The sequence below is a fragment of the Pleurodeles waltl genome, chromosome 4_1 (assembly GCF_031143425.1).
Source record: "Pleurodeles waltl isolate 20211129_DDA chromosome 4_1, aPleWal1.hap1.20221129, whole genome shotgun sequence".
Classification (NCBI taxonomy): domain Eukaryota; kingdom Metazoa; phylum Chordata; class Amphibia; order Caudata; family Salamandridae; genus Pleurodeles; species Pleurodeles waltl.
The window spans coordinates 988039218-988059227 of NC_090442.1; the positions used below are offsets into that span (position 1 = coordinate 988039218).

The window sequence follows — 20010 nt, forward strand, 5'->3', positions numbered from 1 at the left end:
CCAGGTCCTAGGTACCAGAGGTACCACTTATTAGGGACTTACATGGGTAGCTAAAGAGTTTGCCAATTGTGCAAAACAACTTTGCAGTTTTGGGGAAAGAGATCTGGCACTAGGGATCTGTTTAACAGTGAAAGCGACATCAGAAACCAGGCAAAAAGTGGGGGGTAACCATGTCAAAAGGGTGCTTTCCTACACCCTGCCTTTCCAATCCTTTCCTCCCACCATACTGCCAAAATTCAAATGACTGGCAGAGAATCATTTGTCACAGTTCGAGAGGAAGTTATGGCTCTCTTGGCCAAGAGAGCCATAGAAAGTGTCCCAATATCAGAAGTAGGCAGTGGTTGTTATTCCCACAACTTTCTGATACCCAAAAAGAGCAAGTGTCTTCATCCTATTTTAGACTTGCGGTCCGTAAATCTCTTCCTCGAGAAGAAAAAGTTCAAGATGCTCACATTGGCACAGGGTTTGTCTGCCCTAAACCTAGAAGACTGGTTGGTAGCGCTGGACTTACAGGATGCATATTTTCATATTCCCATCTTGCTTGCCCACAGACGTTACCTGCATTTGGCCTTACTAGCACCCCTTAAGTGTTCACCAAGGTGATGGTGGTGGTCGCAGCTCATCTGCCCAGGTCTGGGGTTTCAGTCTTCCCCTACGATGACTGGCTGTTGAAAGTGTATTCACCCCAGGTTGTTGTCTCCTACCTCCAGACTACGGCAAACTTTCCGCATTCACTGGGGTCCACTACAATGTGCTGAAGTCACACCTGACTCCCTCTCAGACGCTGTCCTTCATGGGAGCTGTTCTGGAAACAGTGCAGTTTCGGGCTTATCCTCCCGAGCACAGAGTCCAGGATATTCAGGTTATGATACCAATCGTTTGGCCTCTATCCTGGGTTATGGTGGGACTGACTTTGAGACTGCTGGGTCTCATCGCCTCCTGCTGAGAAAACATGCCAGATGGCATATGCAAGCTCTGCAGTGGGACCTGAAGTTGCAGTGGGCACAACATCAGTGAAATCTCTCCAACATGGTCCATATCTTAAAGGGAACTGTGAAAGACCTGCAGTGGTGTATTATGAACCGAGATTGGGTAAGAGGCAGACTGCTCTTCCTTCCCCAACCAGACCTTACAGTAGTAACAGATGCAACACTTCTGGGATGGTGCGGCCATCTGGGAGAGGTGGTGATCAGAGGACTCTCGTCCAGAATCCACATAAACATGTTGGAGCTCAGGGCGATCCGACTAGCTTTGAAGGCATTTCTTTCCTCTGTCATGAGGAAGTTAGGGCAGGTTTTCATGGAAAACACTACCGCCATGTGGTCCTTCAAAAAGCAGGGTGGAGTGAGCTTGTAGACCCTTTGTCGAGAGGCCCTGCATCTCTGGACATGGCTGGAACAGCAGGGCATAACTCTGGTGGTTCAACACCTGGCAGGTTCTCTGAGCGCCAGGGCGGACAAACTCAGCCATCGATGCCTAGTGGATCCCAAGTGGCATCTCTGTTCGGAGGTGGTGAAAGGTCTCTTTCAGCAGCGGGGAGAGCCTTGGTTAGATCTGTTTGGCTCCAAAGAGAATGTGCCATGTCAACAGTTTTGCATAATGGAGTTTCCTAGGCGGCAATTGCTCAGCCACGGTTTTTGTTGCGATTGGAGCTCAGGCCTCCTGTACGTCTGCCTGCCCATACCACTTCTGCCCAGAGTTCTCCAGAAGATCAAGAATGACCAGGCCCAAGTAATCCTTGTGGATCTGGACTGGGCAAGGCGAATCTGGTATCCCAAGCTGCTAAAAATGAGCATCGATCATCCGATCAGGCTGCCCCTTAAAGAGGATCTTCTGTTGCAGCAGTAAGGGGAAGGTTCTCCAACTGAACCTGTCAACTCTGCATCTTCATGTGTGGAGATTGAGCAGCAGCAGTTGACAGGTTTCAACCTTCCTACTGAAGTCTGTAACGTATATCTTGGCAGCCAGGCGTTCATCCAGAAAAAAAAGTATACGCCTGCTGTTGGCAAGGATTTGTAAAATATTGCATAGAGATGTCTATATAACTGATATTCTTCTTTTTAGTCTTTCTTTTGGCCAGCAAAGTTCCTCTCTGGGTACTCTGAAGGGCTATCTATCTGCTCTGTCTGCCTTTGTCGAGCTGTCTGATCAACCCTCTCTGTTCCAATCCCCTATTGTAAATAGATTTCTAAAAGGGCTTGTACACATGGTCCCCCTATGCCCTTTATCGTGCCTAACTGGGTTCTAAACCTAGTTCTCACTTACCTTTTGCGTGCTCCCTTCGAGCCACTGCACAATTGTCCCCTACGGCTGCTTACCATCAAGACAGCCTTCTTAGTGGCAATAACATCTGCCATGAGGGTGAGTGAGATACAGGCCTTATCACCTAAGCCACTATATCTCACAATATTTCCAGACAAGGTGGTGCGGCGCACCCATGCCTCTTTCCTTCCTAAGGTGGTGACCCCATTCCATCTGTGTCCAACTGTCCCCCTGCACACCTTCTTTGCTCCCCCACATTCCTCTAAGGAAGTGGAGTGACTCTACGGGCTGGACCGAAAAAGAGCGGCTTTGTTCTACCTTGACCGCACAAAAGAGTTTTGGGGGGACGACCAACTCTTTGTGGGGTATTTGGGCGCAAAGGAGGGTCGGGAAGTACAGAAGTGGACCATTTCACGCTGAGTCGCTTTCTTTATTAAGATCTGCTATGCCCTGGCTAAGAAGCAGTCTCCCGAAGTCTTACGGGCCCATTCCATGAGGGGAAAGCTGTGACCAAGGCACTAGCACATGGAGTCCCAGTCCTGGACATCTGTCAGGCAGCAATATGGGCATCACTGCACACATTTGCTAAACACGACCGTCTGGACAGTCAGGTTCACAGGGATTGGCTTTTCACCTGTTCAGTCCTGCAGGACTTTCTAGTCTGAAAACATTTGGCTGTAGCCAACCGCTAGGAGGAAATGGCTGGGGTATCTAATCAAAAGTAGAGAATCTGCAGCTAGAAGTCTCTATCAGATGAACAAGTTACTTACCTTCAGGAGCGTATTATCTGGTAGAGACTCTATCTAGCTGTAGATTCTTTACACCCACCCTTACCTCCCGCTCTGTGGACTTGTTTACTAGGGTTAAGGTGATCCCTCTTTCATGGCCCAAGTTTGGACTCACTTTGCACCAGTTCTTGTCATAACTCTGCGCTTTCGGCGTGGAAAGTTGTGATTAAAGTAGTTGACACCTTCATGCCTGGGTGGCACTTATATAGGTGACTGCAACATAACTTCTGGTGCCAACGACACCACTCAGAGCTGAATGGAGCCACCTGATGGAGTGCAAAAGGGGTATTACTCAACAAAAGTTTCCAGATCCAGAGTGAAGCTGCAGCTAGATAGTCTCTACCAGAGAATGCGTTACTGAAGGTAAGTAACTTGTTCTTCAGGGACCATGGTAACCAGATATAGGCAACAAGTATATTTATATGAGTAGGATGTATTATTTTGCTGAGCTGTTCTAGCACACTATGGTTACTCCAGTATTGGAACTTTCATAATTCACATGATTGAATCATTCCCCGTCATCGAGATGGGAGTCCCTGGTACCTTTTATCAAATAGTACTAACATAGGGTTAAACCTAAAGGCCCTAGGCCTCTCAGTTTAGCATTCTGTAAGAGTCTTTTTTGAGAAAAAAGGACTAAACTTGATAGTCCACCAGTCAAGTGACACCACCCTTTAGAACCTCCCTTAGAGAATCTCCATTCCCTCAGATTTTCTACCGCACGTCGTGCTAGGGAGTCTCCACTGATCTGTGGTCTGCTTTTCACTGTTTTTGGATATCCAAGGAATTTATTCATTCTCAACTGATGTCTACTTATACCTGACAAGGCCTTCATCATGTCTGGCAAAGAAAGAAAGGGTTTATTCAGATCCTGTAAAACATGTGGTAGGAAAAGGTTGCATTTTGAAGACCCTCACCAAAACTGTATATACTGCTTTTATCCGGACCATTCTGCAAAGAATTGTAAGGTATGTCGCACCTTTTCCTCCAGAACCTTAAAGGACAGGGAAGGCAGATAGTTGATATGGCTGCAAAAACTTAAAGTAAGAAATAATCCAGTCTCTGACTCTGAGGGTGACAGCTCTTTTTCCTCTTCCAGAAGATCACAAAAAAGAGTGAGGTCACCTCAGTAAAGGTCCTCCTCAGAGCAGCCAAGAAAGGCCTACAAAAAGACCACCTCATAGTCATACAAATGCCACAGCTCTTCTTCACCTACTCATAAACACTCTTGAGAAATTAAGAGGACAGACTAGTAGCTCAAAAGGTTCTAGAAAGTCATCATCTTTGCACCCTACTCCTCCTATTAAGTCGTCTCACACCTTTAAGAAGACTTCCTCTGCTCCTCCAGTTGACAGACCATCTGTAAGATCCCCACCGTCGATGACAACCTCGTCGTCGACGGTAACGATGAGGTCTACTCCACCGTCGACGACGGCTTTATCGTTAATCCCAATGACGACCCTACCAACTTCATTGTTAACCAAGAGTTAGGCACTGTCGACGAGGACATCATCCACTGCATCTTCGTCGAAGAAGAAGTATACTACGACGTCATCCACAACGGTAATCTTAGTGTCTTCATTGCTGTCATCTTCAACGATGACCTCGTCGCATGTGACCTCATCCATGAAGCCATTGATGGTTAAAATATAATCTAAATCGTCCACGGTGAAGACAACCTCATGTAGCCACCTCACGTCAGAGTCCTACGACTTTACAATTGGCTAACGTCCTCACACCTAATATGATCCTTCCTCAAGACAAGGACATATCTGAAGGAGAAAAAGTGGAAGACGAGCTCCTCGACAACCAGTCGGAATAGGATGAATATATAATTCCACCTTCACCTTCTCCTTCACCTTCACCTTCAAAGGTAGACTCATTTCCAGAGGACATTGGAGAATTCCATTATCTTATGGAAAGGGCCGCCAAACGATTTGCACTTCCCATGCCATCCAAGCAAATGGATTGCTTTCTCTACGACTTCAAGGAGCCATTCCACAAATCAGTATGCTCCATGCCAATAGTCAATTACAAATGGGGAGAAGGTTTAAAGGCTGTGCAAAACCCAGCAACGGTAACAGCAGTGCTTCCACGTCTAGACAAAAAATGTAAAGTACCTGAAGATGCCCCAGCATGCTTAACTGGTCACCCTCATCTAGACTCGGTGGCAACACAGTCATCCCAGAGGAGGTCTCAAAAACCCTCCATACCAATACCTGTGCCTCCGGATAAGGAAGGTTAGACAATATCGGCAAAAGATTCTCTTCAATGTCCAGTCTAACAGTTAACTCCCTTGCGTTTCTAGCGAGATATGACAGACAATTATGAGCTGATATTGCCCCATATAGCGAACAACTGCCAGAGGACACTAAACCAGAGGCTAAGAAGATATTGCAAGAAGGAGAACGCACATCGGCAGAAATTGACTGTGCGATGGACATAGCCACCACTTCATTTTGTCAACTTACAGGGGCTGCTGTCTTCAGGAGACAAGGTTGGCTGAAGACCACATCATTTTGCCCAAAGATACAAAATAAGATACTAGAACTTCAACAGTATGGATATCCATTGTACACATCCACCTCTCAATAATTTCACCAGCAATATTCCGAAAGGCAACCTCCAGAAGCAGCATACAATTGAGTTGTCTCTAGAGGACGACCAACTCGTCAAGCAAAAGACTCAGCTCGCAGTTTATGATCCATCCAAGGCTCCAGCTACACCTAAACATGTGCCTTTCAAACTAGGGAGCAAAATGTCCTTATTTCTCCAGCAATGGCAATCCATAGCATCGGACCAGTGGGTCTTACAACTGGTGAAAGTAGGACACACGTTGGAGTTTGTCCAAATCCCTTCTCCCAGTCCTCCTTGCAAGTCTTCTCCAAAGTATCTACACATACTCAAACTGGAGATCAACAAAATGCTTCTCAAGGGTGCAATAGAAAGGTGCCACAGTTGCAACGAGGGAAAGGATTTTACCCCACAGACAGTACCTATGGTCCATGATCATGGTAGCTGGCAGCCATTTCCAAATTTGAGTCCTTCCGTTCAGCCTAAAATCAACCCAGAGACTATTCACAAGATGACTAGCGCCTTTATCGGCTGTTCTAAGAAGATGAAAACACCAAGTTTTCCCATGATTATACGATTGACTGATAAAAGCAAACACCTTCTCAGTCGCACACAAGTCAACAAAAAAGTGCATTGCCCTACTCAATAGCATAGGTCTAACCATAAATTGGGAGAAGTCCAAACCTAAACCATCACGTACGTTCACTTTTCTAGGGGCAAACCTGAGCACCCAATCCAGCATAGCCTGCCCCACTGTGGAAAGACAGCAAAGACTCATATCCCTGGCAAAGTCAGTTAAGAAAAATCCATTTCAGTACACCTTCACAAGTCGTTATTGGGGATGATGTCTTCATGCATCCCTCTGATTTCGTTTTGCAGACTAAAAATGCTCCCCCTCCAGGAACAACTTAGCCTACAATGGGTTCAAGCCACAGGGAGCTTCGACGACCACATCAAGATCACCTCGGCCATGTTCTTTTTTTTATTTTATTTTTAATATATTTTATTAGCATTTTGGTATTTTACATTTGTGTGCTTGTTCATGATATAATCTTGCATTTGTTACACATGTCTTTTTAACAATCCGCTTCTATGATATCCGCTACTTTTGGTTCGTTGTTTGTTGCTTTGATGCTGCTGACATTTTTGCTTCTTGTTTTAATAAATTGTGCTCTTTTACATGTTATAGTGCGTCCCTTGTTTCATTTCACTATTTTTGTAGAACTAATAACCGAACATTAAACTTAAGTCCCTTCTCAACTATAACTTGGGAGGGAGGAAGGGGAATGGAAAGGGAAAAGACAAGGAGAGGGAAGAAAGAGGAGAAAAAAAAAAAAAAAAGTGTGGGTTGTAAAAATCAAATGGACGTTGATATTGGGAGGATTGAAAAGAGGGAAAGGAGGAAGGGAGATAAAGACCACAAGAGGTCAACTTTACGGCTTTGTGTGGGTGGAGTTTATAGTTGTTAGTATTTATGGTACAATAGTATATCAACTTTTGGGGGAGGGGGGCCAGCCCGGGGCGCACCAGCGCGCAGAGGGGACGGTAGGTCACTCACACCTATCGCTGCTTCTAATGGTGGAGTGGGAGCCAGCGGGTCAATTGTCTTCGTATCCCTACTCCCGGTGTGATCTATTTGTGCTTTGGACCAGTTCTGGGCGTCTGTTTATTAATTTTCCCCACTCAGCTCATTTCCCAGTGTGAGTTAGATTTCGCCAGTTGTTCCTACTGGGTTTGTTAGTCTCTTGATTATACCATCCCAACTCGTCACTAAGTCTTCCCATCCCGGGGCAAGGGAACCCAGTGGATGTCCCTGGCTTCTTCTGCTTTTAGGACCTGTAGTTCAGCTCTGGACCATGCTGAAATATCCCTTTTCCAGTCAGTTAGCATAGGGTGGCCTGAAGCCTTCCAGCCCTTCGAGATTAGTCTCTTGTAAAGGGCCAAGGATAGGTCCAGGAAGCGTCCCCTCACCTTTCCGCATAGCGCAGCTGGTCTGAGGCCCAGTAAGCACAGCTCAGGGGTAAGTCGCAACTCCGTCCCAAATAATTCAGATAGGATGGGCAATATTTCCCTCCAACCAGATTGGATCACTAGACATCTCCAAACCATGTGGTCAAAATCCGCCTCTCCTCCTCCGCATCTCGGGCATGTCCCAGGGGCCCCCCGTATATACAGAACAGTCTGTGGGGTGTGAGATACGTCCTATGTAGATAATTGTATTGGATGTATCTTAACCACGTGTTACGCGAGATCACCCGGGGGTAAGCCAGTATTCTGTTAAACTCTGAGTCAGACAGTTCCCGCCCAATCGTGTTCTCCCACCGACCTCTCAAAGACTCTAAAGGGTCTAAGGCTGCCTCAACTTGGGCCCGGTATATTTTGGCGATCAGATGTGGTTCCTCCCCTGATGTCAACAATAAGTGCAGGACCCCGTGGGCAGCGGGTTCCGCATTTATTGTGTCCCAGTGAACTTTAAGAGTGTGTACTAGCTTCCCATAGAGCAAAAATTGACCCCGGGTAACACCCTCTTCCGTTAGTTCAGCAAATCCCCTCATTACACCTTCCTTGAAGAGCCCGCCCACTGTTTTTATTCCAGCTGTCGACCAAGGGCCAAGTCCCATATTTCCCGTTCCCCTCCCCCCGGATTCCAGGGCAAGCACCGACAGTGGTAAAGCTGGAGAGTATGGAGGGCCCACTCCCACCCTTTGCGTGCATCTTTTCCAGCATGCCATCGCAACTTTTATCATTATATTATTCCCAGGGGGTATTTTCCTGTTTGCCATGCATGCTGCAATCCATGCCGTGTCCGTTACTCCTTGGGCAGTACATAAATCCAGTTGGCCCCTACCCGCCAGCCAGCCGGATACCCAGTGTAGTTGGGATGCCAGGTAGTATGCCTCAAAATCAGGGGCTCCCAGTCCTCCCGCATGAGGTGGTCTGCAGATAATCATGAGTGTAGTTCGTCTACGTCTATCATCCCATATCAGTTCTCTGAGCAACGCATTCAGGTCGCAGAACCATGCCTGAGGGTTCAGCTGTGGCAAGTTGGCAAAATAGTAGAGAAGTCGGGGAAGCATGATCATCTTGGACAGTGCCACTCTGGCCATCACTGGCAGTTTCAGAGAGCGCCAAAACCCCACCGAGGACCGCAGGGATCGGAGCGCTTTACTAAGGTTACCCTCTCTTAGGTCTCCCAGTTCGTGGAAAATTTGGATCCCCAGGTACCTAAAGGTCTGCGGGGCCCATTCCAAGTCCACTGGGCATACTGCAGGGCGTCTGTAACCAGGCGTCAAGGGAAACACATATGTTTTGCCATGGTTAAGTCGTAATCCTGATACCTCTCCGAAGTCCTCTAGGACCTCCAGGGCCCAAGGGAGACCGCTCGTTCCATCTCTGAGATAGATCAGTATATCATCTGCATATAGCGAGATAATGTGCTCAGTTGGTCCCCACTCAATCCCCTTGCCTGCTCCTTCACCACGTACCCAGGCCGCTAGGGGTTCTATCGCCAGGGCTAACAACAATGGGGATAGGGGGCACCCCTGTCTGGTTCCCCGGTGCACCGGGTATGCACTGGAGATTGTCCTACCCGTCTTGACCCTTGCTAGTGGGGATGAGTATAACAGGTCCACCCATCTGACCCAGCACTCCCCCAGGCCCATTTTTAACATTGCCGCCCTCAGGTAGTCCCATCTGATCGAATCGAAGGTCTTCTCAAAGTCCACCGCCAATAGGGTCCCAGCTGGTGGCTTCGATTCGTTGGGCATATGTAAGATGGAAAAAATGTGTCTAAGATTCAGGGAGGTGCTGCGACCAGGAATGAAACCGTTCTGGTCACCATGTATCAGTGTGGGCATGTGGGGTAGCAGCCGGTTGACCATGATCTTGCTGAGGATCTTAAAGTCGCTATTTAGCATTGAAAGCGGGCGGAAGTCAGCTACTGATGCCTCCTTGTTATTTGTTTTGGGGAGTGGCACTACCAATGCCTCACGTAGTGTGCATGGCAGTTCTCCACTCTGTGCCGCCTCCATGTACATCTCCATCAGTCTGGGGACCAGTAAGGACTTATACTTTTTATAAAAATCCATAGGAAGACCGTCTGTGCCAGGGGTCTTCCCAGGGGCCAGCTGTGCTATTGCTTCGTTTATCTCTTCCGTGGTCACTGGCCCTCCTAGACTGACCCTATCTTCTAAGTTCAGCACCGGCAGGGGGATCCGGGTCAGGAAATTGTCAAGTGTTCCCGTCCCCAGGTCGGTAGGCTTCCTGTACAAGTACGTTTAATAATCTCTGAATGCGTCATTAATGGAGCCTGGGCTGAGTCTGCGAGTTCCCCCTCTGTCCAGTACGCTTGTGATAGGTTCGCTGTCCCCATTCGGGTGTACCAGCCATGCCAAGAGTTTACCTGATCTCCCCTCTTCCGACTGTAGGGATGTCAGGTACCTTTGCATGCTATGGCATCTAAGCCGTTCTTTGACTTGGGAGTGTTCTCTGCGTGCGCGGTCATACTCTTCATCTACTTGCACTGCAGGGCCCTGTCTCAGTTCCCCTTCATGAATGACCCTCTTCAGAGCGTTTAGTTCCCTCTCTAGTGTGCGTCTTACCCCCACGGACTGCCCAAGACAGTAACCCCTTGTCACCACTTTGAGTGTCTCCCATTCAACGGCTCTGGTAGGGGTGGATCCCTTATTAGTTTCAATGTGTTCTGTTAGGTGGCATCGCAACGCCTCCCTATATGCCTGGTCCTCTAGCGCCGCGGGGGTCATTCTCCATGATGGTATGGGGGGGTCTGTCTTGTGATACTCTCAATGTCAGTAATAGAGGATTATGATCCGATATTGTACGGGCAAGGTATTCAGAGTGGGTCACTCCTCGAGCCAATCCCGCAGTGCAGACCATCCTATCGATTCTAGTGTGCACCTGGTGGAGCCCCGAGTAAAACGAGTAGTCCCTGACAGTCGGGGGCCGCAGCCGCCAGACATCCACCAGTCCCCAGGTGCCTAGCCACTCAACTAGTCTTTGTGCTGTCTTGGTTGATGTTGCCCCCTGCAGTGGGGGGGTAGACCTGTCCATGTCTATGTCTAGCACTGCGTTAAAGTCTCCTCCTATTAGTACTTCCCCTATGTGTTGACGTGTAAGGTGTCTAGATAGGCCCATCATAAATGAGGTTTGGTCCTGATTGGGGGCGTAGATGCAACTCAGAATCAACGGGAGCCCTTGTAATTTCCTCTCCAATATGACAAACCTTCCCTCTTTATCTATGTTGGGGGAATCAATCGTCAGGGGGACCCCCGCCCTAATCCAAATCAGAACGCCTCTTGCATAAGCTAAATATTCTGTGGCAAACACCTGTCCCCTCCATCTCCGGGTGGGTCTCTTGTATCATAGCTACCTGCACCCCCCTTCTCTTTAGGAAGGAAAGAATTCTATGTCTCTTGGCTGGAGTACCCATCCCCCTGACATTCCAGGTTATGAAATTGTGGTCTGCCATCTTATTCTTAAAGCCTGCTGAATGTGAGCCTGGCGCGCCCGGGACCCTGATTGACACCCCCGCAAGCTTGTACATTCATTGTGGTCGATCCATTTCACACATATAGCCGATGTAACTTGTAACTGCAAACCCCAACTCCCCATCCCCAGGGCACCTCCGGAACTGTAGGCTGCCCAGCAGAATGTGCAACAGTGCAACTTGTTCAAACACATCACCGCAATACGCGCCAGCCAAATCTGACAGGCAAGAGTTAAGTCAGGGGGGGCGGCCAGGTCCGGAGGGGCCATTCTTCCACTCAGTTCGTCTTGTCGCCCGGTGCCAGCGTAGGTCCAAACTATGCGAGTTCATCAGCAGTTTGTGGGGTCACCCTTGGAGCCATCAGCAGAGGACACCATTGTGTCATCCGATTCTTCTTCAGAACCCTACTGGGGCGACGTTTCTCCACCCACTCTGGCTGCTGCCTCCAGGGCCTCCCTCTTGCCAGTTTCCCTCTGTGTCCGCGTTGGCGTCAGTCGTGGGTGATCCCTGGGCTTCTTTCCCCTCAGGGCCCGGCGGGTCCCACCCGCACCATGGTTTTCGTGCATAGGCCGCGCCGACTGTGACCCATGCCTCTCGAGCCATTCCCATGCTTCCTCTGGGGTTTGGAAGAACGTGGTCTTTCCCTCCGCAACCACTCGTAGTCTTGCTGGATAGAGCAGCGACTACTGTATCCCCTCATCTCGCAAGGCTCTTTTAATCGACAGGAAAGAGGCGCGCTTGTTCTGGACTTCCAAAGTGAAGTCAGGGAACAGTGTCACTTCCCCGTTGGCTACTTTAAATGGGCCTGTTTCCCTGGCTTTCTGTAGGAGGATGTCTCTGTCTCTATAATGCAGTTTAGCAGTTACAGCCCGCTGGGGCCTACCAGGAGCCAGTGGTCTAGACGCCACTCGATGCGCTCGCTCCAGTGTGTAGAAGGGGGTCAGGCACTCCGGCGCGACAACCGTGTTTAGCCAATTCTCCAGGAGTTCCACCATGTTCGTCCCCTCCGCCCCCTCGGGGAGGCCCCCACGTGCACATTGTTCCTCCTGTTTCTACCCTCTGCATCCTCAGCCCGTTGTTCAAGCTTTGCCACTCTGCCAGCCAAAGGAGGTCACCTCTGCTGTCACATCTTTTTGTTTCGGCACGACATCAGCCAGTATTGTTTCCATTTCTTTAACTCTGTCGGCTAATTTATGGTGATCAGCTCTCAGGAGGCCCACCTCTATTGCCACTTGATTGATGTTGCGTTGCAATGTTGATTTGGTGTCCTCAATGGCTCCCGGTATCTTGTCTAGGGTGTCTTGCACTTTGACTTGTGACTGGTTCTGTATGATCGTCTCATTGTCCCCCGGCGGTGTCAGGGGGTCCATGGCTTTGTTCTTATGTCGGCCCTTAGGGGGCATTGGTCAAGCAGGGGGAAGTGCCCCAGGGGGCCCGGCATGTGGTCCAAGTGCTTGTGCTGCTTGTTTCTGATTTGTCCACTAACTTAGGCCTCAGCTGTCTTAGTCACTGGTCCCGGGTGTTTCAGGGCGAGCCCCAGGTGTTCCGCCGGCCGTTTCCAGCACCCAATCCCCATGGGGGGGGGGGGTTACGTTAGCCAACCATGAGCGACTGCCACCTGCTCCCGCATAAGGCCGTCTGCGCACTCTTCTCTCTTACTGTGCCCCACTTTGTCGACCGGAGCCAAGCTCACGCTACCACTGTGGCTTAATTATCTCCCCACTCAATGCACTCACCCTCTCCTGGGTACCACCTCTATGTCCGTGGTGCTTCTTATGATTGCGCCCGGTATCTCCAGTCGAGAGTTAATGGTGTCTTCGGGTCCCCAGTAGCTCCCTCATTCTAGCACGTCCGATAGTCAGTCGCGGACTCTCTGCTAGGCGCGCTCCCCCCGAGGGGGGCTTCCGGGGGTCAATACTCCCCTCAGCAGTTCCTTGGATGGCCTCCATAACGTCACCTTGGGTCTTCCGTTTGCTGCCAGGGCCCCATTCCATATGTCCGGGCCGGGTCCAAAGGGATCTGGGCCACGCCCACTCTACCGGCCCCGAGAGGCCAGGAATCCTTTTTAATATTGGGATCCACCAGGGCCCAGCGCGTTTATCAGGCTCCCCTGGCACTTCAGAATGGCTGCAGCGCCCGGGCGCTACCGCCGCCGCACGCAGGCCACCCACCCGGTCCCGAGCACGGCCCGCTTCTTCACTCGGGCCGCAGCTTCAATCAGGAGGCAGGGCCGCAGGCCTCCACCAGCGCTGGGCGGCTCGACGCAGACGATAGCCCACGCCAGGGCCGCAGCTGAGTCTCAGCGGCTCCGCCTGTTCGTCCGGATCGCCGCGCCCACACTCCGGTGAGGGACGGCCCGGGCTGGCGCGCCCGACACAAAGTTTGCTGTCGGCCCCTCCGGAGCCGGACGACTAAGCGTGAGCCATGTTCAGATCCATGGCCACGCCCCCCATCACACTGGCCATGTTCAATGCTCTGAGGTGGTGGTCTCAGAAGCATCATCTTTCCATCGACCTCTCATTCCAACATCGGCCATCTCCATGGGTTATCACCACAGACAGCTCACTAAACAGTTGGGGAGCGTTCTTGCAGGACCTGCAAATCAATGGCAAATGGCCACCACCGCTTTGAACACCACACATCACTCTACTAGAACTAAAAGTAGTTCACCTGGCCTTGCAGACGTTCCTTCAAAAAATAGCCAAATCAGAGATGATAATAAGAACGTACAATACCGCTACAATGTATTACCTCAACAAACAAGGAGGTACAAGATCCCTCCCTCTTTCCAAGGAAGCACAGGAGATTTGGGACTTGTACATACAGCATGGAGTACTACTACAAGCAGTACATGTTCCAGGAAATCAGAACAAGATAGCAGACTCTCAGCAAACTAAAATCAGTTTGCAACAAATGGGAATTGGATCAGTCCACAGTCAACCACATATTAACTCAGTGGGGATCACCCAACCTCAACCTTTTCGCCAGCCAGTCCAACACCAAATGCAGATTCTACACAAGTTGACATCACCAACGGGGATCATGGGGGAATGCGTTGGTGTGTAATCTTTGCTTACACTTTTCCGCCCATTCCTCTGATCCCGAGGGTCCTAACTAAAATGAAGAGGGAACCCTGCACGCCGATATTAACCAAACTGGCATCTACAGCATTGGTTCACAGAGCTTATCCTGTTCTCAATGAAACCTCACATCCCACTGAAAATATCTCTGCATCAGCTGACAATGAACAACAAACAAGTCTTGCACCCGAATCTTCAATCAATGCAATTATCAGCATGGCTCCTGAGCACCATGAGATCACACATCTAGATATCCCGCAGGAGTGCAGTGGTATACTGTAGAAGTCCAGAGTGATTAGCACCAATAAATCTTATTCATGTAAGTGGAAGAGGTTCTGTCTTTGGTGCCAACAACAATAGGTACATCCTGTTTCCGCTTCACCAGAACAAATATTGCCTTCTTGTCTGGCACAATCAGGCTTTGCTCACTCCTTCATAAGGGTTCACCAGGTGGCTATTTCGTCTTCTAGACGGTCAAGCTCTTCACCTTCTTTGTGGTCATCGAGAATAATTAGGCAATTTCTAAAGGGCCTATTCACAGTTTTTACACCTTTCAAACCTCTTCCTCCCTCCTGGAATCTCAACATTGTTCTTGCACAACTCATGAAACAACCATTGGAGCCAATCCATAGGGCTTTTATTAAGTTTCTCTCCTGCTCATTGCTCTCATGTCAGCCAGACTGGGTAGTGAGATCCAAGCACAGTCTATCCAAGACCCTTTTTTACAGATTAGACAGGATAAAGTAACCCTACGCACAAACCCACAATTCATACCAAAAGATGCCTCGGAAACGAGCCGCTGGTTTTGAAAACATTCTTTCCAAATCTAACAACTGCAGCGGAAAAGGCTCTATATTCATTAGATTTAAAAATATGCCTAAAGTTCTATCTGGAGAGGACCAAATCCTTTCACAAAACTAGCCAGGTATTCATGGCTTACAGTGCACTTAAACAGGGCCAACCTCTGTCCAAACAGAGCATCGCAAGATAACCAGATCAGGTCAATGGATAAAAGCACCAAGAAGAATTATTGAAGAGATATAGTTGTACATATTTCTGTACATGTAGTTATTTGTGTCTAACGAGTTTCGAAAACAATTGCAATCTTTCATCCAGTGGCATGGGCAGTGCAGGGGCCCCCAGGGGCCCCACGACACCCGTTCCCGCCATCCTGTTCCTGGCGGGTTTTACCGCCAGGAACAGGATGGCGGGAGGGGGGTCGGAATCCCCATGGCGGCGCTGCAAGCACGCCGCCATGGAGGATTCTCTGGCCCAGGGGAAATCCGGCGGGAAACCGCCAGATCCCCTTTTCTGACCGCGGCTTTACCGCCGCGGTCAGAATGGGCACTGAAGCACCGCCAGCCTGTTGGCGGTGCTTCCGTTGCCCGTGGCCCTGGCGGTTTAGGACCGCCAGGATCAGAATGAGGGCCAAAATGTTTTATATGTTAATTTGAAATGATAATGAACAATCTAGTCAACCATATGTAGATTTTCTATAATGACCTTCTTTCTCTTTTTGCAGGACATTGCTGATAGTAGGATCCTGTGTCTTGCCATAGTTTATCTTCCAAGTGAACAAGAGCACTGGATATTAGCAGGAACACAATCAGGTTCTCTTGTAGTTTTGAATGCAGAACACATTGAATCCAAGCACTGTCTTCAGAAGATGTCAGATTCCATCACATGTTTGTTCTGCAAGACCTTTTCAAAGCAGAGGTATGGTTTACAGTTTAGAAAAGAATGTTTGTGTATTTTACTCAGATCACAACAAACAGCCAATCAACCAGTTACTTAAGTCCTTCTCAGACGACTTAGCTTATCTGCAGTGCAGCACATGAAATATTGTAATTCTTTTGTGAATGACAGAAAATTGAATACCAACTTTTCTATTGGATACTCATTGCCAGTGACCTTCCCAGGCAGCAGACTGGATAAAGAAAAGATTTCTATAGCAGTAACTATTTCTCAGCATCTGTGGTCATGGATTTGGGAGCCTCAGTTTATTCAGGTGATCCAACTCCCATCTTGGTGGGACTAGTTGGCTATGTATTCATTCATGTAAAAGTAAGATCTGGGGCCACTACATTTTTACCATAAATGTTTACAGTTTTTAAGTTTGCTTTGTTTGGAAATGTCTCCTTCAAAATTGTCAATCTTTAATCTTTGTGGTATTTGGGCAAAACATGTGTCAGATCCTCTGGTAAATATATTTATGGTCTCGCTGGGGGAAGAAAGTTTAGGGGCTCCTTCAAAATTGAAAGTGTCCTAAAGACATTCTCCAGAAAATGGTTCAAGAAACATGACAAATACAAAAGATACCACATAATCACAGTGAGAGATAAAGAGGAACAGATGTGACACTGTAATCCTCCAGTAGTTAACACATCCAAACACAAAGGTACAGGGCATAGTGAATTGACAATATGGATTTTCATCTTCCTCCTTGTGATGGAAAAGAGAAATTAAAAAAGGGTTTTCTAGAGAACAGTGAGACACATTGTCTGAATAAATCCAAAGTAGGTAAGCTTCACGCCTTCTGGAGTTTTGGAGAGTAAATCCAAGGTTTTGAACATACGATGTAAAAGATTTTAATGCAAACAAGCTTTGAACTTCCGGCACCCCTATGAGGTCTTTGGATGCAATTGGTTCTGATCAAATCTGTGGTGGGAAAGGTTGCTGCATCCCTTGTTTCAACCACGTCAGTGACCTTAATCCCTAACAATAAACATGATCAGTGGATTACTACCAGAACAATGAGGTTAAGGTTATCAAAAAGATTGAAAACCTGTGTTTTTAACAGCTTTGAAAATCTGTATGTATCTGAGTTGGATTCCCTTGGATTTGCAGAAGACAGCTTTCAGCAGCGAAGATGATAAAGGCAATAGGGTAAACAATTTTGGTACCTAATCATATTGATACTGGACTGTCAATAAAAACGGTGTGGCTATAGCTATTCTTTTCTGTCTGAAGCAAGTGTATTTATGGACATGTTTACAGGTAGTAGGGGTCTGAATCAGTTGTGTCTTTTGAGAGAGCTACGAAGAATGGAATTTGAGAAGCATGGGAAAATCTTGTCTTCCTCTGCAGTGGCCATATATGAATTGCCAATTCACAGATCAGAAACTACTGTTCTGCTTTTTCTATTGCACAAACTAATTCAAAACGTCTAGTGATCCAAGCTTCTCTTTCATGTTTTGCCAAAATGCTTTCACAACATCACCACAGGAAATGGATCTGAAGTCCTTTGATGCCCAAAGTCACAAACTTCTCCAGCATTGGCTTTTTCAAAGATTCAAATACTAGCTGAATAGTCCTCTATGTCAAGCTGGGGAATCACCAGTATAATTAAATAAATTAAATATGTAACAGAATTCATCTTTAAACACAAGCACTTGAAAAAGGCTTATCTCATAGACTTCTAGCTGCACATTTCCTACCTTTGAATTTTCCCCAGGCAGACTGTATCCAGAAGATTTTTTGTGAGTAGTACCCCTGCATGCCAGTAAGTGGCGTCAATCGGCTCCGAATCCGTTGTTGGCGTCATTCACGCCAGATATAACTTTGTAGTTCCTATATATTTCCTATATAGGCGCCACCCAGGTGCGCTGACTACAGTTTATTTCTTTACGCGCCCGCCAGCATTGACCCGAGAGAGAGCTCCCCTCAGTCATTTTTTGGCAGAGTTTTTTGACTTTATATCAAATTCTTTTTTAAATTAGTCCTGGTATGTCAAGGATGTTGTTATGGAAGATGAGTTTTAATCCCTTTGGATCCTGTCATCGGGCAATGTCCATGACGGATCCGCAGCTCGTCTGCTTGTGGTGTTTGGAGCACGACCATGACTCAGTCGTGCTGTGAGTGCCGGGCCATGCATCTGAATGGAGCAATCCCTAAAACTGATGGCAGCTTGGCATGGGACTCCACGCAAGTCAAGGTCTTGGTAAAGAGGAAGACCCCAGGATGGGTCAAGGAGTCTCAAGTCATTGTCGTCCCACTCAGAGTCCTCAGGGCATTCAGATAAGTCAAGGCACAAGAAAAAGAATAAGAAGTTGAATCGCTGTTCGACTTCTCCTCGTCTGTTTGGCTGATGGGACGAGGTAGGTTTGTCATTCTAGGCCTCGTGCTTTGCAACCTACGCCTGGGCCAACTCCATGCCTCCCAAGTTACCAGGAATTGGAGCAACCCCTGCCCAACTGAAATAATTTTATGAGGCCATGCATCTCATTTGTTGGCTGTCTGACCCGGCCGGAGTGCCTTCAGGCCCCATGGGGTTGGAGGGGGCCCTATCAGGCTCAGTGCCTTCGGCCTCGGCACCAATGGGCTCTCAGGGATTCAGTGCTAGAAGTGAACCAGTGAACCACCTCGACCTTTCCCCAGCACCGAGCCCGATGCCCGATGCTAATGCTCCCTGCACCACCGGCGCCCAGTGCCACCCCCATTGTCATCCACGAATCCGACATGGAGCCGGATGGGTATTTCCCGGCACTGACTCTAGCGCTGGCAGGAGATTTGCCTCCTTATTGGATAGTAAGCCATCTTTACCTTGGCTAGGACTCAGAGAAGGAATGAGAGAGGTCATTGGACTGTTAAGAATACCAGCCAGACGAACAAGAAATGGACTGGCGTCAGGGCTTGGATGAAGCCAGTGGACTGTACACATCTCCAGATATTAGTATGATTTCTCCACCTACTGTGGCTACTGGGGAGGGATCGTCTTATGCAGTGGAGATGGAGAGGTTGAATGAGGTCCTGGACCCTCAGCTACCCTCAGTGGTAGTCAAGACTTATCTCTTGACAGAGATGCTGCAACCGGGAGCTTCCACTTCCGAACCACTGCTTCAGTTCAATGATGCCTTCATGGATGTCCTTCTGGGTACCTGGCCTAAACCCAGCATAGGGGCTCCTGTGGATAGGACGATTGCCTGCTGCCATCGCCCCGTACCTGTGGACCAAAATTTTCTGGGAGCTTGGTGGTCTAAGCCTCTACTTCTGATGGCGCGTTCCCTCCAGCTCCCCTGATTGCAGAATCCAAGAGGCTAGATTCTTTTGAGGAGAAGATGTTTTCTTCGGCCACCCTTGCAGTCTGTGAACACCACATGACTTTTGGGCTGTTATTCCCACACACTGTGGGACACGGTTGAGCAAGTGCAGGTACTGGAGGAGGCTTGGGCTGTATTCTCTCAGAGTGTTGGCGACAAGCTAACAATTTGCAGACTGTACATGACTGACTCACTAGGCAGAGCGGTTTCAATAACAGTGGCCCTGAGGCGCCATGCTTGACTGAGGACATCTAGCTTTTCGTGGGTTGTCCAAGGTTCCATGATGGTCATGCCCTTTGATGACACCCATCTCTTCGGAGACAAGACAGATTCGGCGCTCAAGCACTTCAAGGATTCTCATCCTATGGTCAGGTCCTTGGGCCTCGCGACAGCTCCTCGCTACATCTAATCTGCGTTTCGCTCCTTTCATGGCTTCTGAAGGGCCTTTCAGTTGCCTTTCTTCCCATCCAACCACCATGCAGTGCATGCTACCCAGTCTCTGTGTGGCAAAGGGCGTGGGACATACCGACCTCGTATGTCAGGTGGCTAGCGGTCTGATCAATCTGCCATACATCCCTCTGCAGCAGCCCCTAAAGCCTCCTAGTCTGCCTCTCTACCACCATGGACACCTAGTTGGCAGCAGGATTCGTCATCACCTGCCCCACTGGCAATCCATTACTTAGGACAGGTGGGCTTTGCAGATTATCTGAAGGGGCTACTCATTCCCCTTTGAACCTACCCCTCCATACATGGCACCATCT

The 20010-nt window shown here is 48.6% G+C and overlaps 1 protein-coding gene across 3 annotated transcripts in view; it reads left to right on the forward strand.

The window, feature by feature from the left end:
* LRRK2 (leucine rich repeat kinase 2) overlaps positions 1-20010 on the forward strand; it is a 1446345-nt gene that overhangs the window by 1207166 nt on the left and 219169 nt on the right. For all 3 annotated transcript variants that reach the window (XM_069229760.1, XM_069229761.1, XM_069229762.1), the window contains one exon: positions 15733-15926. In XM_069229760.1, the coding sequence (XP_069085861.1) occupies positions 15733-15926 (194 nt within the window). The remainder of the gene's footprint in view (positions 1-15732; positions 15927-20010) is intronic.